General features: G+C 50.7%; 1 protein-coding gene across 1 annotated transcript in view; it reads right to left on the reverse strand.

Moving 5' to 3' along the window:
* The window catches only part of LOC116972967 (malate synthase, glyoxysomal-like), an 81,400-nt gene that overhangs the window by 5,357 nt on the left and 57,043 nt on the right, over positions 1–19,000 (reverse strand). The window contains exons 10-13 of the mRNA XM_033020575.1: positions 17,321–17,399; positions 16,291–16,383; positions 14,106–14,178; positions 3,763–3,830 (exon numbers count right to left, since the gene is read on the reverse strand). Coding sequence (XP_032876466.1) covers positions 3,763–3,830; positions 14,106–14,178; positions 16,291–16,383; positions 17,321–17,399 — 313 coding nt within the window. The remainder of the gene's footprint in view (positions 1–3,762; positions 3,831–14,105; positions 14,179–16,290; positions 16,384–17,320; positions 17,400–19,000) is intronic.

Below are 19,000 nucleotides of genomic sequence, written 5' to 3' on the forward strand. Positions count from 1 at the left end.
TAAGGGACAGAAGTTTAGGGGTAACATGAAGGGGAACTTCTTTACTCAGAGAGTGGTAGCTGTGTGGAATGAGCTTCCAGTGGAAGTGGTGGAGGCAGGTGCGATTTTATCATTTAAAAATAAATTGGATAGGTATATGGATGGGAAAGGAATGGAGGGTTATGGTCTGAGTGCAGGTAGATGGGACTAGGGGAAAATAAGTGTTCGGCACAGACTTGTAGGGCCGAGATGGCCTGTTTCCGTGCTGTAATTGTTATATGGTTATAAAGGGCAGATTCTAGCATGGATGGCAGAAGACAAAGAGTGGCAATAAAGGGGGCTTTTTCTGGTTGGCTGCCAGTGACTAGTGGAGTTCCACAGGGGTCAGTGCTGGGGCCACTACTCTTCACGTTGTATATTAATGATTTGGATGAGGGGATTGAAGGCTTTGTGGCCACGTTTGCAGATGATACGGAAATACTATAGGTGGAGGGGCAGGTAGTGTAGAGAAAGCAGGGACTTGGACAGGTTGGGAAAGTGGGCAGAGAAGTGGCAAGTGGAATATAGTGTAGCAAAGTGTGGAGTCATGCATTTTGGTAGTAGGAATAAAAGCATAGACTATTTTCTAAATGGGGAGAGAATCCAGAAATCGGAGGTGCAAAGGGACTTGGGAGTGCTGGTGCAGGATTCCCCAAAAAGTCGAATCGGTAGTAAAGAAAGCAACCTCAATGCTAGCATTGATTTCAAGCGTGCTTGTATATGAAAACAGGGATGTAATATCGAGGCTGTATAAGGCCACATTTGGAATATTGTGAACAATTTTGGGCACCATATCTGAGGAAGGAAGTGCTGGCTCTGGAGAGGGTCCAGAGGCGGTTTACAAGAATGATCCCAGGAATAAGTAGGTTAACCAATGATGAGTGTTTGTCAGCACTGTGCTTGTACTCATTGGAGTTTAGAAAAATGAGGGGGGGGGGCCTCGTTTAAACATACAGAATAGTGAATGGCTTGGTTCGAGTGGATGTGCAGAGGATATTTCTACTAGTGGGGGGGTCTAGGACATAGCCTCAGAAATAAAGTATGTTCTTTAAGGAAGATGAGTAGTTCTTTAAACGGAGGGTGGTGAATCTGTGGATCACAGAAGGCTGTAGAGGCTAAGTCAATTGATATTTTTTAGGGAGAGATAGATTTTTGATTACTACAGGTGTCAGAGGTTATGGTGAGAAGGCAGGAGAATGGGGTTAGGAGTGAGACATAGCTCAGCTATGATTGAATGGCATAGACTTGATGGGCCGAATGGTCTAATTCTACTATGACATGATCCGAAATGTCACCCAATTCTTCTCTCCAGAGAACCCGAAACACCACCCATTCCTTCTCGCTAGAGATGCTGCCTGTCCCACTGATTAACTCCAGCTTTTTGTGTCTATCATCGGTTTAAACCAGCATCTGCAATTCCTTCCTACACTCTCCAGAAGGGATTCCATTAGAGGCCATGTTGATGATGCCTCCCTCTTCTGTAAATGGCAAGGTGAAGCTTTTGGATTTCATTAGGGGCATCCCCTATATCTTTCCTCAGCCTCCTGTTTCCAATGCTGCTATTGGCCCTGCTTCACATCCTTGAGTCTCTGGGTCTGAATGCTACTGCTCTTCACCCAGTGGCAGCTGAAGTCGTTGGTTGGTTAATGCATTCCAGGAACAGCCAATACGTATAAACCTTGTTCCATACACCCACCACACTTTGTGTGAAAATGTTACACCTCAGATTCCTATTAAACTCCCCCCCCCCCCCCCCCCCCCCCCCCTTCACCTTAAACCTATGTCCTCTCGTCATCAATTCACCTACTCTGGGCAAGAGATTCTGTGCATCTATTCCTCTCATCCTGGCATTTTGTTCAACCACTTTCCTAAGCCTGCCCATCTTTCCTGTAGTCGGGCGACCAGAGCTGCACAATAATATTCTAAATGCAGTCATCGACTTCGGGTGGCGCCGCGTGCGGCAGCCTCGCCAGCGGTTTGTCCATCCTTTCACCCTTTTTGTTATTTTTAGTCTGTCTAAAAGTATGTTTTTGGAGGTTTCTTAGTCTTTTTTATGTGGGGGGTGGGGAGGGGGAAGAGGGGAAACCGTTTATCAGTCAATTCCTGGTCGAGGATGCGTCTTCTCCAAGTCGCATATATTCGCCCACTCCTTGCAGCCTACCAAGTGGATTGGCGCGGCCTTTCCTGCTGGAGACCGGCCAGAGCTTCAGCAGCGGCGCAGCACTGAATTACCATCGCGGAGCGGGTGACGCCTTACCGGGGATCGCCGTGTTGGAGCTCCGGAGTGTTGGGCCTGCTGCTTTAACACCGTGGAGCTGTGATTTGTGGAGCTTCCATCCGCGGGCAGCGCTGACTCTAACATCGCGGAGTCCTGGGACCCCTTGCGGTGGTCGCCAGTGGTGGAGCTCCACCCAGCTCAGCCTGTGGACTTCAGGAGCCCCGGTCTCTTGTAGGAAGCAGCAGATTTGGAAACTCCAAGCCGCTGTTTTTGTTCTTTCGTTCCAACGTTGGAGTCCCGATCATCCCAGCGAGAGGGCCTGAACATTGGGCCGCCGTAGCGGCGACACCGGAGGGCTCAAAGGCCCCGACTACGGGCGAACAATGAGGAAGATGGCTGAACTTTGCCTTACCTCACAGTGGGAAATGTTGATACCAACGCTGTGTGGGGATGTTTATGTTAAACTCTATTGTGTATTTTATTCGTATGGCTGTATATTAACTCAAATCTCACTGTACCAATTGGTGCATGTGACAATAAATGTAACTTGAACTTGAAATCCCTCTAAAGCTGCAGAATGATTTCCTTCTCCATGTACTTAATTCCCGACCTATGAAAGCAAGCCTACCATATGCTTTCTTAGTAACTCAACTCAGCAAGTCAAGCAGCAACTGTGGCAGTGAGGAAAGGAATTATTGTTGTTTCATGTCAAAACCCTGTGTCAACTCCTCCTTCCACCCCCTCCCCCCCACCAAAGATGCTGCCTGACCCACTTAGTTCACCTGGTATCCTTGGGTAGTCATATTCAGCACTGTCTGAGAGCATGAGAAGCGTGTCTAAAATCAAAAATGAAAGTGTTCAAACTGGAAAAAGTTAATGCTCGCTGCAGAGTCATAAAACCAGTCCTTAAATTAGTAGGGAATGCCTTTCTCTTGACAGTTCTATAAAAGCAACTAACAATGACCACATGAATACTACAGGGTCATTGTTTGACCTTTCTTCCTCAACACTCTTTGATTAGACCTGATGAAATACATTTTGAGAGAACAATATCTATGATGGATTGATATTTCTGCGCTCTGTTGGCTGTAGATGGGGCAGATAAAGTTCTGGAGGTCTAAACCAGTTCTTAATATGTGACAATGTGATATAAAGCCAACCTTGGATTGAAAAAAGGGTCCCAACCTGAAACGTCACCCATTCATGTTCTCTCGAGATTCTGCTTGACCCGTTGAGTTACTCCAGCACTTTGTGTTTTTTTTTGGATTGGTACCATATTGGCAATTTAACTTGCAGAATAAATCCTACCCTTAATCTATTGGGACAATGCAGTGGTAACCTCTTTATAATCTGATCCATATAATACCATTGACGACAGAAGATACAAAAATATTGCAAAATACTTAATTGAGCAGAATTAAGAGACAAAATAATTTGAGAAAGCAAACAGCAAGATATATTTTAAATATATTTTAAACCTAATAATCTTTATTGTAGTGTGAAAAGGAAAAAGTCTGCAAACTTACCTGTGACCGGGAAATCTCTGCAGTAGCTGAATCTTCCACTTGGCCCCGAAAGTAAAAAGTACCTTGACCTATCGATAAAAACAAAGGTCCTGTGATTTAATTCAGAATTAATAATCATTGAGAACTTTTACTTTTTATGTCTTGACTATTTATAATCCGGGTTAAAAATAATGTGGTAACTCCTTGTTATTAATAAACTATTTACTGATTTTCGCCACACCACTGACTCTTTGGAACTTGTGTCCTTTGGTTTACAAACCCATTTTTATACTATAACTAGACCAAGTGCAGACCCATTGGGTCTGTTTCCCCAACGCGCGTTTTGGGGGGGGGGGAGCTGCGGCATCACACTCACACTAACCACCCCCTAAACACACAGGTGGGCAGAGGGGGGGAGGGGGAGACGGGGTGGGGAGAGGGAGGGTGAGAAGAGGGGAGGGAGGGGAGAGGGGGAGGAGGAAATGGGAGAGATAGCAGAGCGGGCTAGGGGGAGTGAGAGGGGGATGGGAGGGGGAGGAGGAGGGGGAGAGGTAAGGGGGTGGGAGAGGGAAGGGGGGTGGGGGAGAGGGATGGGGGGTGGGGGAAAGAGGGATGGGGGTGGGAGGGAGAGGGGTGAGGAGGGAGATGGAGAGGGGTGAGGAGATGGAGAGGGGGACATGGGAGAAGGGGAGAGAGGGATGGGGATGGGGAGAGAGGTGTGGGGAAGGGGCGGGAGGGATAAGAGTGGATGGAGGGGGAGAGGGGTGGGGGAGAGAGGGGAAATAGTGGAGAGGGAGAGTGGAAGGGGGAGGGTAAGGGGAGAGAAGTGGAAGAGTGGGGAGGGAGGGGTAGGGGGAGTGGTGGAAGAGGGACAGGGGTACGGGGAAGGGGGCGGGGGGAGAGAGGGAAGGGGGTGGAGTAGAGAGGGAAGGGATAGGGAGAGGGGTGAGGAGAGGGAGATGGAGAGGGGGAAGAGAGAGGTGTGGGGGAGGGGGCTGGGGGTAGAGTGGGAAGAGTGTGGATGGATGGGAAAAGGAGTGGGGGAGAGAGGGAAAGGGGTGGGGGAAGGAAGGGCGGTGGGGGAGAGAGGGAAGGGGTGGGGGAGGGAAGGGGGTGAGGAGAGGGAGATGGAGGGGGAGGAGGGAGGGATGGGGGAGAGGGATGGGGAGGGGAGAGAGGTGTGGGGGAGGGAGGGATGCGGAGGGAGGGGAGGAGGGAAATGGGGTAGGGGGTAGAGAGGGAAGAGTGGATGGAGGGGGCAGGGGGTTGGGGAGAGAGGGAAGGGGTGGGGGACGGAAGAGGGGTGGGGGAGGGAAGGGGGAGAGGAAAGGGGGTGGGGGAGAGAGGGATGGGGAGGGGGGGTGGAAGATGGGGTAGGGGAGGGAGGGGAAAGAGTGAAGGGAGTGGGAAGGGGTGGGGGAGGGAAGGGGGTGAGGAGAGGGAGATGGAGGGGGAGGAGGGAGGGTGGGGGGAGAGAGGAGAAATAGTGGGGAGGGAGAGTGGAATAACCATATAACCATATAACAATTACAGCACGGAAACAGGCCATCTCGACCCTTCTAGTCCGTGCCGAACACATAATCTCCACTAGTCCCATATACCTGCGCTCAGACCATAACCCTCCATTCCTTTCCCATCCATATAACTATCCAATTTATTTTTAAATGATAAAAACGAACCTGCCTCCACCACCTTCACTGGAAGCTCATTCCACACAGCCACCACTCTCCGAGTAAAGAAGTTCCCCCTCATGTTACCCCTAAACTTCAGTCCCTTAATTCTCAAGTCATGTCCCCTTGTTTGAATCTTCCCTACTCTCAGTGGGAAAAGCTTTTCCACGTCAACTCTGTCTATCCCTCTCATCATTTTAAAGACCTCTATCAAGTCCCCCCTTAACCTTCTGCGCTCCAAAGAATAAAGCCCTAACTTGTTCAACCTTTCTCTGTAACTTAGTTGCTGAAACCCAGGCAACATTCTAGTAAAATGGGGAGGGGTAGGGACAGTCCATCTGTTCCCCATTCCCTATCACCCCCAATCCTCTTTCTCTATTCCCACACACGTGATGACGTGCTTTGACACAGGCTGCGGGGGAGGGGCTGGGACTGGGTTTGCTGCAAAGGCATATGTAAATTGGTCCATTCCGATTGGACATCTGTGAACATTGGGCATTGTGACATCGCGCGATGGAACGTTCACCTGGGGCTGGGGCTGCTGCAAAGGCATTCTATGGGTGAGATGCAGTTTTCTTTTGAAATTTGGGGGGGGGGAGAAGGATTTTATTAAAAATGTGTACATAAACACGACGAAATTTAATCAGGAGTGGATACTTAGAATGAAAAGTGAAATCTCTACCGAAATGGAAAAAATCTGGGCGATTCTGCGTCTGGTGTTGGCGTAGCAAGGAATCAAAGGCTGGCAGCCACAAGTCAGGCAGAAAGCCGGCGGCAGGCAGCCGGTTGGACACAGAGTTTTAATATATTACTAGACCAAGTTGGGTCTGTTTCCTGAACGCGCGTTTGCGGGGGGAAGGGAGGGGGCTGCGGCATCACACTCACACTAACCACCCCCAAACACACAGGTGGTGGGAGGGAGGGAGATGGGGTGGGGAGAGGGGAGGGTGAGAAGAGGGGAGGGAGGAGGGGGAGGAGGAAACGGGAGAGATTTGGGAGGGAGAGGAGAGCAGGGTAGGGCGGGGTAGGGGGAGAGAAAGGGGGATGGGGAGGGGGAGGAGAGTGGGGAGTGGGAAGAGAGCGGGGAGGGCAGGAAGGGGGGGAGAGGGGTACGGGGGTGGGAGAGGGGTAGCGGGGAGTGGTGCAAGAGAGAGGGGAAGGGGTGAGATGGGGGAGAGAGGGGTGGGAGGGGGATGAAGAGAGAGGGAGATGGAGAGGGGGGAAGGGGAGGAGGAGAGTGGAGTGGGAGAAGGGATGAGAGAGAGGTGTGGGAGGGGAGAGAGGGGGAGGAGGGAGGGGAAGGAGGTGGGAGAGGGGGAAGGGGAGAGAGGAGGAAGAGTGCGGAGGGAGGAGGAGAGAGGGGGGCGGAGGAAGAGTGGGATGGGAGGGGAAGAGGGGTAGGGGGAGAGAGGGGAAATAGTGGTGAGGGTAAGAGTGCGGAAGAGGGGCAGAGGGGTAGGGGAAGTGGTGGAAGAGGCAGAGATGGGTAGGGGGAGAGGTGGGGGTGAGGGTTGGTGTGGGAGGGGAGAGGGGTGAGGAGAGAGGGAGATGGGGGAGGGGGGGAAAGGGAGGAGGAGAGGGGTGTGGGAGCGTGTGAGAGGGTGGGGGAAGGGGGGAAAGAGCGTGGGAGAGAGGGAGAGGAGAAAGGGAGGGGAGGAGGAAGGAGGGAGAGGGGGTAGAGTGGGGAGGGAGAGGGGTGGGGGGAGATATGTGGAAGAATGGGGAGGGAGGGGTAGAGGTGTAGGGGGGAGTGGTGGAAGTGGGAGAGAGGGAGGGGGAGAGGGGTAGGGGGAATGGTGGAAGAGGGACAGAGGGGTAGGGGAAGGGGTGGGGGATAGAGGGGAGCGAGGGGAAAGGGAGGGGTGGATGAGGGAAAGGGGTGGGTGAGCGAGAGGGGTGGGGAAAGGGGGAGAGAAGGGGAAGAGTGGGGAGGGAGAGGGGTAGGAGGGGTGGTGGAAGAGGGGCAGGGGGGTGGGGGAGAGAGGGATGGGGTGGGAGGAGGAGGGGGAGGAGAGGGAGAGGGGTGAGGAGAGGGGGAGGAGAGAGGGGTGGGGGAGGGGAGGAGAGAGGGATGGGGAGGGGGAGAGAGGTGCAAGAGTGGGGAGGGAGGGGTAGGGGGAGTGGTGGAAGTGGGATAGAGGGTTAGGGGGAAGGGGGCGGGGGAGAGGGGGAAAGGGGTGGGGGAGGGAGTGGGGGAGGGAAGGGGGGTGGGGGAGAGGGAGAGGGGTGAGGAGAGGGAGAGGAGAGAGTGGTGGGGAGGGGGAGGGAGACGAGGAGGGAGATGGGGTAGGGGGTTGAGGGGGAAGAGTGTGAATGGAAGGGGAAAAGTGGGGAGGGGGAAGGGGGTGGGGGAGAGAGGGAAGGGATGGGGGAGGGAAGGGGGTGGGGGGTGGAGGAGAGAGGGAAGGGGGTGGGGGAGGGAACGGGGGGAGAGGGAAGGGGGGTAGGGGAGAGATGGGGTGGGAGGAGGAGAGGGAGATGGGTGAGGAGAGGGATATGGAGAAGGGGAGGAGAGGGATGGGGAGGGGGGGAGAGAGGGATGGGGGAGGGGGAGAGAGGGGTGGGGGAGGGGGAGAGAGGGGTGGGGGAGGGGGGGAGGGATGGGGGAGGGAGGGGAGGAGGGAGATGGGGTAGGGGAGGGAGGGGGATAGAGGGGAAATAGTGGGGAGGGAGAGTGGAAGGGGTAGGGACAGTCCATCTGTTCCCCATTCCCTATGACCCCCAATCCTCTTTCACTATTCCCACACACGTGATGACGCGCTTCGGGGGGGGTTGGCATATGTGCAAAGGCATATGTAAATGGATCCATTCCGATTGGACATCTGTGAGCATTGGGCATTGTGACATCACACGATGGAACGTTCACCAACATTCTATGGGTGAGGAGCTGTTTTATTTTGAAATTTGGGGAGGGGGGAGGGGGGGAGTAGGATTTTATTAAAAATGTGTACATAAACACAACAAAATTTAATCAGGAGTGGATACTTAGAATGAAAAGTGAAATCTCTACCGAAATGGAAAAAATCTCGGCGATTCTGCGTCTGGTGTCGGCGTAGCAACGAATTAAGAGCAGAAAGCCGGCCGGCAGGCAGCCGGCAACTGGTGGCAGGCAGGCTGCAGCCACAGACCTTTATATAATAACAAGACCAAGTGCAGATCCGTTGGGTGAGGAGAGGGAGATGGAGAGGGGGTGGAGAGAGGAGTGGGGGAGGGGGAGGAGAGAGGGATGGGGAGGGGGAGGCGAGAGGGATGGGGAGGGGGGAGGGAAGCGAGGAGGGAGATGGGGTAGGGGGTAGAGGGGGAAGAGTGTGGATGGAGGGTGAAGAGTGGGGAGGGGGCAGGGGCGAAAGGGAAAGAGGTGGCGGAGCGAAGGTGGGTGGGGGTAGGGGAGAGAGGGAAGGGGGTGGGGGTGGGAAGGGGGAGAGGGGAGGGGGGTGGGGGAGAGAGGGATGGGGTGGGAGGAGAGGGAGAAGGGTGAGGAGAGGGAGTTGGAGTGGAGAGAGGGATGGGGAGGGTTGGGGCGGGGGAGAGAGGGAGATGGGGTAGGGGAGGGAGGGGGAAGAGTGTGGAGGGAGGGGGAGAGGGGTGGGGGAAGAGAGGGGAAATAGTGGGGAGGGAGAGTGGAAGGGGGCGGGGTAGGTCTGTTTCCCCAACGCGCGTTTGCGGGGGGGGGGGAGCTGCAGCATCACAGTCACACTAACCACACCCCAAACACACAGGTGGGCGGAGCGGGGGAGGAGGAAATGGGAGAGATTTGGGAGGGAGAGCAGAGCGGGGTAGGGGGAGTGAGAGGGGGATGGGAAGGGGAGAGAGGAGTGGGGGAAGGGGAGAGAGGGAAGGAGGAGGGAGAGGGGGAAGACTGTGGAGGGAGGGGGAGAGTGGTAGGGGGGCGGGGGAAGAGAGTGAGAGCAGAGAGGGGTGAGGAGAGGGAGAGCAGAGAGGGGTGGGGGAGGGGGAGGAGAGAGGGATGGGAGGGGAGGGGAAGGAGAGGGAGGAAGAGAGGGAGAGGGAAGGGGGGAGAGGGAATGGGGGTGGGGGAGAGAGGGATGGGGTGGGAGGAGGAGGGCGAGGAGAGGGAGAGGGGTGAGGAGAGGGAGAGGGGGAGGGGGAGGAGATAGGGATGGGGAGGGGGAGAGAGGGATGGGGGAGGGGAGAGAGGTGTGGGGGAGGGGAGGAGGATGGGGTAGGGGAGGGAGGGGTAAGAGTGTGGAGGGAGGGGGAGAGGGGTGGGAGAAGGGGGTGGGGGAGAGGGAAAGGGGTGGGGGAGGGAAGGGGGTGGGGGCGGGGGTTGGGGGAGCGAGGGAAGGGAAGGGGAGAGAGGGATGGGGGTGGGAGGAGGAGGGGGAGGAGAGGGAAAGGGGTGAGGAGAGGGAGATGGAGAGGGGGTCAGAGGGATGGGGAGGGGGAGAGAGGTGTGGGGGAGGGGAGGAGGGGTAAGAGTGTGGAGGGAGGGGGAGAGGGGTGGGGGGGAGAGGGGAAATAGTGGGGAGGGAGAGTGGAAGGGGGAGGGGGAGGGGAAGGGACAGTCCATCTGTGATGACGCGCTTCGACACAGGCTGCGAGGGTGGGGGGGAGGGGCTGGGGCTGGGGCTGCTGCAAAGGCATATGTAAATGATTCCATTCCGATTGGACATCTGTGAGCATTGGGCATTGTGACATCACACGATGGAACGTTGACCAACATTCTATGGGTGAGAAGCCGACACACACACACACACACACACACAGAGTTTTAAATATAGACTAGACCAAGTGCAGACCCGTTGGGTCGGTTTCCCCAACGGCGTTTGCGGGGGTGGGGGGGGTGGGGGAGGAGTGTGAGAGCAGAGAGGGGTGAGGAGAGGGAGAGCAGAGAGGGGTGGGGGAGGGGGAGCAGAGGGGGAGGGGGAGCAGAGAGGGATGGGGAGGGGGAGGGAGGTGTGGGTAGGGGAGGAGGGAGATGGGGTAGAGGGGTGGGGGAGAGGGAAGGTGAGTGGGAGAGAGAGGGATGGGAGGGGGAGGAGAGGGAGAGGGGTGAAGAGAGGGAGAGGGGGAGGAGAGAGAGATGTGAGGGGGGGATGGGGATGGGGAGGGAGAAGAGGAGGGAGGAGGGAGGGGGTAGGGGAGGGTGGGGGAAGAATGTGGAGGGAGGGGAAGAGTGTGGAGGGAGGGGGAGAGGTGTGGGGGAGGGAGAGGGGTGGGGTAAGGTGAGGGAGAGAAGTGGAAGAGTGGGGAGGGAGGGGTAGGGGGAGTGGTGGAAGAGGGACAGAGGGGTAGGAGGAAGGGGGCGAGGGAGAGAGGGAAGGGGGTGGGGTAAAGAGTGAAGGGGGCTGGGGGAGACACGGAGAGGCCACCTGCACCGCCATTCAATATGATCATGGCTGATCATCCAACTCAGTATCCTGTACCTGCCTTCTCTCCTTACCCCCTGACCCCTTTAGCCACAAGGGCCACATCTAACTCCCTCTTAAATATAGCCAATGAACTGGCCTCAACTACCTTCTGTGGCAGACAATTCCAGAGATTTACCACTCTCTGTGTGAAAAATGTTTTTCTCATCCTAAAAGATTTCCCCCATATCCTTAAACTATGACCCCTTGTTCTGGACTTCCCCAACATCGGGAACAATCTTCCTGCATCTAGCCTGTCCAACCCCTTAAAAATGTTGTAAGTTTCTATAAGATCCCCCCTCAATCTTCTAAATTCTAGCAAGTACAAGCCGAGTTAGAGAGGCTAGGGGTGTGGAGGGGTGGGGGGAGGAGAGGGAGAGGGGTGAGGAGAGGGAGATGGAGAGGGGGAGGGGAGAGAGGTGTGGGGGAGAGGGGAAGGAGGCGAGGAGGGAGATGGGGTAGGAGGTAGAGGGGGAAGAGTGTGGATGGAGGGGAGGAGTGGGGAGGGGGAAGGGGGTGGGGGACGAAGGGGGTGTGGGGACGGGGGTGGGGGAGAGAGGGAAGGGGGTGGGGAGGGAAGGGGGAGAGGGAAGGCGGTGGGGGAGAGAGGGATGGGGTGGGAGGAGGAGGGGAGGAGAGGTAGAGGGGTGAGGAGAGGGAGATTGAGAAGGGGAGGAGAGAGGGATGGGGGAGGGGAGAGAGGGATGGGGAGGGGGAGAGAGGGATGGGGAGGGGGAGAGAGGTGTGGGGAGGGGGAGAGAGGTGTGGGGAGGGGGAGAGAGGTGTGGGGAGGGGGAGAGAGGTGTGGGGAGGGGGAGAGAGGTGTGGGGAGGGGGGCGGAGGGAGATGGGGCAGGGGAGGGAGGGGGAAGAGTGTGGAGGGAGGGGTAGAGGGGAGAGAGGGGAAATAGTGTGAAGGGATAGTGGAAGGGGGAGGGACAGTCCATCTGTCCCCCATTCCCTTTCACCCCCAATCCTCTTTCTCTATTCCCACACACGTGATGACACAGGCTGCGGGGGTGGGGCTGGGGCTGGGGCTGCTGCAAAGGCATATGTAAATGGATCCATTCCGATTGGACATATGGGGGGGGGGGGGGAGAAGGATTTGATTAAAAATGTGTACATAAACACGACGAAATGTAATCAGGAGTGGATACTTAGAAAGAAAATTTGGAAAGTGGTGAAATCATTGGACAAAGTCAACATGGATTTACGAAAGGTAAATCATGTCTGACGAATCTTATAGAATTTTTCGAGGATGTAACTAGTAGCGTGGATAGAGGAGAACCAGTGGATGTGGTGTATCTGGACTTCCAGAAGGCTTTCGACAAGGTCCCTCATAAGAGATTAGTATACAAACTTAAAGCACACGGCATTGGGGGTTCAATATTGATGTGGATAGAGAACTGGTTGACAAACAGGAAGCAAAGAGTAGGAGTAAACGGGTCCTTTTCACAATGGCGGGCTCCTTAGGACTCCTTAGGAGGCTCAGTGCTGGGACCCCAGCTATTTACAATATATATTAATGATCTGGATGAGGGAATTGAAGGCAATATCTCCAAGTTTGCGGATGACACTAAGCTGGGGGGGCAGTGTTAGCTGTGAGGAGGATGCTAGGAGACTGCAACGTGACTTGGATAGGCTGGGTGAGTGGGCAAATGTTTGGCAGATGCAGTATAATGTGGATAAATGTGAGGTTATCCATTTTGGTGGCAAAAACAGGAAAGCAGACTGTTATCTAAATGGTGGCCGATTAGGAAAAGGGGAGATGCAGCGAGACCTGGGTGTCATGGTACACCAGCCATTGAAAGTAATAATAATAATAATGGATGGGATTTATATAGTGCCTTTCTAATACTCAAGGCGCTTTAAATCGCATTATTCATTCACTCCTCAGTCACACTCGGTGATGGTAAGCTACTTCTGTAGCCACAGCTGCCCTGGGGCAGACTGACGGAAGCGTGGCTGCCAATCTGCGCCTATGGCCCCTCCGACCACCACCAATCACTCACACACATTCACATACATTCACACACAGGCAAAGGTGGGTGAAGTGTCTTGCCCAAGGACACAACGACAGTATGCACTCCAAGCGGGATTCGAACCGGCTACCTTCCGGTTGCCAGCCGAACACTTAGCCCATTGTGCCATCTGTCGTCCCGAAAGTAGGCATGCAGGTGCAGCAGGCAGTGAAGAAAGCGAATGGTATGTTAGCTTTCATAGCAAAAGGATTTGAGTATAGGAGCAGGGAGGTTCTACTGCAGTTTTACAGGGTCTTGGTGAGACCACACCTGGAGTATTGGGTACAGTTTTGGTCTCCAAATCTGAGGAAGGACATTATTGCCATAGAGGGAGTGCAGAGAAGGTTCACCAGACTGATTCCTGGGATGTCAGGACTGTCTTATGAAGAAAGACTGGATAGACTTGGTTTATACTCTCTAGAATTTAGGAGATTGAGAGGGGATCTTATAGAAACTTACAAAATTCTTAAGGGGTTGGACAGGCTAGATGCAGGAAGATTGTTCCCGATGTTGGGGAAGTCCAGGACAAGGGGTCACAGCTTAAGGATAAGGGGGAAATCCTTTAAAACCGAGATGATAATTTTTTTTTCTGGAACTCTCTGGAACTCTCTGCCACAGAGGGTAGTTGAGGCCAGTTCATTAGCTATATTTAAGAGGGAGTTAGATGTGGCCCTTGTGGCTAAGGGGATCAGAGGGTATGGAGAGAAGGCAGGTACGGGATACTGAGTTGGATGTTCAGCCATGATCATATTGAATGGCGGTGCAGGCTTGAAGGGCCGAATGGCCTACTCCTAATTTCTATGTTTCTATGAAAAGCTCAAATAGGAGGTAGCCAATAAGCCATGTCCTAATGAGTAGGGATGGTTTAGTGGGATATAGGCCAAATGCAAGCAAATTGGAGTAGCTCAGGTAGGCACCTTGATCGACATGGATGAGTTGGGACAACAGGTCCATTTCCATGCTGTATGACTATGACCCTTATATTTGCTCATTAGGACTTCGACTAATGGTTATCCTGCAAACATGAAACATGTAATTTAGTCTCAATTTAGTGGGTTAACAGATTCATTCCAATAGAATGAGAACTGATGGGTGGCACAAACATTCAGAACAATCAATCTATTTAGTTGGGAGGCATCATTGTTTGACCAGGTTGCCTCTAGGTCTAACTATATCCACATCTTTCTCTCAATTCAGATGTGAGGTAGAGAGCAGCTTACTGCACTCCTGCTGTTGGTCTAAATACATAAGTAACCATTTAACTTTTAAATTTGCGTATCAAAATTAATCACAAACTGTCCATACCTCTTAGCCATGCTTCTATGAAAAGAATTCCAACACCAATGTTGTATTTTAATCCATGCAAGGTTACTCCACCCTACATATTGAAAATATGAGAATATATACAGCATATGAATTTCCATTTAAAGGCAAAATCCTACAATAATTTGTACTTCAAAGATATAAAGTAACTAGTAAAGTTCACTATCAGGCACTACAGTCCATCCATCTTAATACCAAGTGCAGAAGAGCATTCTCTTTCTACATCAGGCATTCTTGTGACCTAATTAGCCAAGAATGGTACTAGCACAAAAATAATATACGGGGATGTGCATTCATCCACATGAAACTGATTTGAGATCACACTTGGTGTGCAGTTGTATGTCTGATTGCACATGATTAAATATATGGACCACGCAGCCTGAGGAGGTAGTTCAGGCAGGTACTATATCAACATTTAAAATACATTTGCACAGAAACATGAATAGGAAATGTTTAGAAGGATATGGGCAGGCGGAACTAGTGTAGATGGGGCATCTTGGTCAGCACAGGCAAGTTAGGCTGATAGATGATGATTGATAATGATTTAAAGGCTCAGCCCGAGACACAAAATATGGATTCAGCTGGGATGGAGGGCACACTCCATGATCCAGGAGAAATGTTAAACTAGTATCCCATCCCCTCAGTCCCTAATCCATGTGGCAATAAAGGGGGCTTTTTCTGTTTGGCTGCCTGTAACTAGCTGAGTTCCGCAGGGGTCAGTGCTGGGGCCGCTACTTATCACGTTGTATATTCATGATTTGGACGAGGGGATCAAAGGCGTTGTGGGAAAGTTTGCGGATGATACGAAAATAGGTGGAGGGGCAGGTAGTGTAGAAAAAGCAGGGACTCTGCAGAAGGACTTGGACATATTGGGGAGTGGGCAGAGAAGTGACAGATGGAATATAGTGTAGCAAAGTGTGGAGTCATGCATTTTGGTAGTAGGATTAAAGGCATAGACTATTTTCTAAATGGGGTGAGAATCCAGAAATCGGAGGTGCAAAGGGACTTGGGAGAGCTGGTGCAGGATTCCCAAAACGTTAAGCTGCAAGTCGAATTGGTAGTAAAGAAAACAAACAGCTAGCATTTATTTCAAGAGAGCTTGTATACAAAAACAGGGATGTGTTGTTGAGGCTCTATAAGGTGCTGGTAAGGCCGCATTTGGAATATTGTGAGCAATTTTGGGCACCATATCTGAGGAAGGATGTGCTGGAGATGGTCCAGAGGTTTATAAGAATGATCCCAGGAATGAGTTGGTTAACCTATGATGAGCGTTTGTCGGCATACTCGCTGGAGTTTAGAAGAATGAGGGGGGACCTCATTGAAACATTGGAATTCTTTGCCACAGAAGGCTATGGAGGCCAAGTCAGTGGATATTTTTAAGGCAGAGATAGATGGATTCTTGATTACTACAGGTATCAGAGGTTATGGGGAAAAGGCAGGAAAATTGAGTTAGGAGGGAGAGATAATGATTACCTTGATGGGCCGAATAGCCTAATTCTATTCCTATTCCTTATGACCTTATGTTAAATATCTCAACACAATAATTAAACTTTTGTGATAATTTAAATAACCGCCAGCGCAGGCCCTATTAGGCCTCAGCGCAGACGGAGGCAGAGAAGGGGGGATACGACAGAAAAAGTCGCATTCCCCCGAAGGAAGAGACGGAAAACCACGTGTGTCCTCCCCACACACATAACACAACCTAATAAACTAAAATTTAACTAAAACAAGACAACAACAAAAAAAACAACAAAAAAAGTAAAAACAGACGATCAAGTGATCAAGTGATCAAGTTCCTGCTGCAATTTTGATAACCATCTTCTCTAAAATGTCAAAGAGCATTAAAATGAGTTTAAATGTATTTTTCTGGAACATTACAAAGTAATCTTTAAATGCTGCAACAACAGTGAAAAGTCTCAATGTTGATCAAATGTGTATTGCCTTTTAGAAGATGCTACAGTAGTGATCTGATTACCAGTATGTACAGTTTACTCACATTGTTTCCAAATTGAGTTGATTGCAGCAGAAATTTATGAACACATTTTCTCGCAAATAATTGTTCATATCCTGTGCCCCTAGCATTCACTATTTCATTGCTATTCCATTTGTGAAATAAACAGATTGCTGCAAATTTATTAACAAAAGCGGCAATGAAGAGATCACTTACAGAAGGCATCGTGAGCAGATCACTTGGAGTCACGTCCACATCTTCTCTTAGGACATGTAGCTGGTTGGGCCCATCTGTGTGTTCCAGGAAAAGCTGTAATTGAATAGGCCAAGACAAAGAATGTCAATGCAATTAATATAGAAATTCAATTGAGAAATGTCGATTTTCCCCAAAGAGAGAGAACCAGCAAAGAAGAATCACGTTGGAAAAGTAATAGGTTGCCCAGACATCAAGAGCCAGATCTGCTATGCTAAATTTATCCTAAAGCAGCATTGGGACTTATTTTTCACTTAACAGTTATCTTCATGCCCTTTCACTGAAAATGGTTTTAGCATTTCAACGTGTGGTCAGTTTGTAATATTGACTCATGACTTGGTTAATGAGGTTGAACTCGAGTTCAATGAGAGAACCCTGTTCTCTTCTGAATTACTGGACCATTTTCCTGGCGACATAGGGAAAGATAAACTTGCATCAAGACAGCACTATTATAGTTCCTAGGATGTCCTGATGTTACAGATAGTTTGCAAGTGTAATGTGGATACAAAGTGGCCGATTTACACACAGCGGTGTCTCACCAACAACAATGAGATAATGACCAGATAACTCCCTTTTGCAATATGGGTTCAGAGTTAAGTATTGACTAAGAAACCAGTCAAAACTACCCTGCTCCCTGAATATGATCGTGGATCTTGTATTTGAGGGCGCAGACAGTTTAAGATTTCATCCAAGAGCATTAGTTGGGAAAACATCTTGGTTAGAACCAACAAAAAAAATTTCCTCACTGATCTGATCGTTATGATTTCATAAACTGGTAAATTCCTGCTCAATTAAAACGGCAGCAGTGAAGTGTCAGCCATGACCAAGTGGCCAATTAATGAAATGGGATATAACCCAGAATGTGCTAATATTTATAAACCTAAAGCTGAACCAAATTGTAGCAATTCAAAAACTCCAGCTAAGGATGTAGACAGATGGGTAGGCTATTCAGAATGTAGGATATGCATAACATCCAAGATTCATATCCAAATACCTTTGTCATTGGCTTAATCAGATCCAGATCAAACACCATGAATCCATCGACTCCAGCGTTGATTTCAAGCAGTTTCAAACTAAAGTATTGATAAAACACTGTCAGATGCTGCATGACCAATACAACTAAAAGTACACTTGGACTTCTTATAACATTTTTGAACTCAATACAAAACCTATAAAATAAAAGCCACGTAGAACAACCAGGTGAAACATTCAAATTAAGAAAGGCAAAAGAAAATCCTTATTAATGGACTGTCAGTGATTCCCATTGTGAATGATGATAGTTATTTAAAATAATATTCAGCAGAAGATGAAAGGACGTGAGATTGGCACAAGTGTTAAGAAAGTGAATTTCACTATCTTTGGTACACTAAAGTAACATCACATGTAAGTGCCACCGAGATAAAAAGTAATGGGGTGTTTTACACCGGGGAAGATTTCAAATGAAGCATCCATAGGTCCCAGTGTTATACAGCTGCTGATATCTGCTGCACAACAGGTTAGGTTTAGGATTGTTATTGTCACGTGTACTGAGGTACAATGAAAAGCTTTGTTTTGCATGCGATCCAAACAGATCAGATGTACCATACATGAATATCATACCAGATGCACCTAGACCTCAAATGTGGAACAGGCGGAGGTTGATGGCTGACTTTAGTGGAGTGTCACAACGGCTAGGAAGGCGGATGAAGGCTGCAGCAGAAAAGGGTCCCTGGTCGGCTTGGACTCCATGCCACTGGATCCTGACCCAGACCTGTCAAGGACCGTGTGGTGGTTGTCTGCAGTCCCACGTTAAACAAAGTCACGCACAGGCGTCCTCCATGAGAGGACAGTCATATTTGTTTCGAATGACTGCCGATGACATGAATACAATCAAGTCGGGGGAGGCATGGTGGCACAGCGGTAGAGTTGCTTCCTTACAAAGCCTGAGACCTGCTGTCAGTTTGTACGTTCTCCCCATGACCTGCATGGGTTTTCCCCTAGTGCTCCTCCCACACTCTAAAGACGTACAGGTTTGTAGGTTTACTGGCTTTGGTAAAAATTATAAATAGTCTCTAGTGTGTGGGATAGTGCTCATATACAGGGATCGCTGGTTGGCCCAGACTCTGTGGGTCAAAGGGCCTGTTTCTGCGCTGTAACTCTAAACTAAAAAAAAATAAACTAAAAGTCAAATTCAAGTACAATAGATAGAGCAATGGGTGCAGAACATAGTTCTCAGCATTGTAATGCATCAGGTCTTTAAACAAGGTCCACAGTGGAGTAGAGGCGATCGGGCAGTACCCTAGCTAATGGATGGGGCCTTTTGAAGCCTGATAACAAAGAAGCTGTTCTCGAGTCTGGTGGTGCACGTTTTCAAGCTTCCGTACCGTCTGCTGTTCAGAGGGACATCATCCCTTAAAGATGCACTCCCCATGTCAGCCAGACCGTCTGCAGCAGTGCTGCCACGAGAAGAGCAGCTAAAGAGGAGGAGAGGTCCAAGCTTTACTGAAAGTCGTGCTGAATGAAATATAACCAGCAGGGAATCACTGTGCACTTGGACATTCAACAGAGGCACCACTGGAAAAGCCAGACTGGAGACGGCTTGATTGAAAACCCACAGACTACCAAGCAAATTGAAATTTAATAATTTCTTGGGAAACGTCAAGGCAAATTGTTTGCACAATTTAGTACTGCTGTT

This window comes from Amblyraja radiata, chromosome 1 (genome assembly GCF_010909765.2).
Source record: "Amblyraja radiata isolate CabotCenter1 chromosome 1, sAmbRad1.1.pri, whole genome shotgun sequence".
NCBI lineage: Eukaryota > Metazoa > Chordata > Chondrichthyes > Rajiformes > Rajidae > Amblyraja > Amblyraja radiata.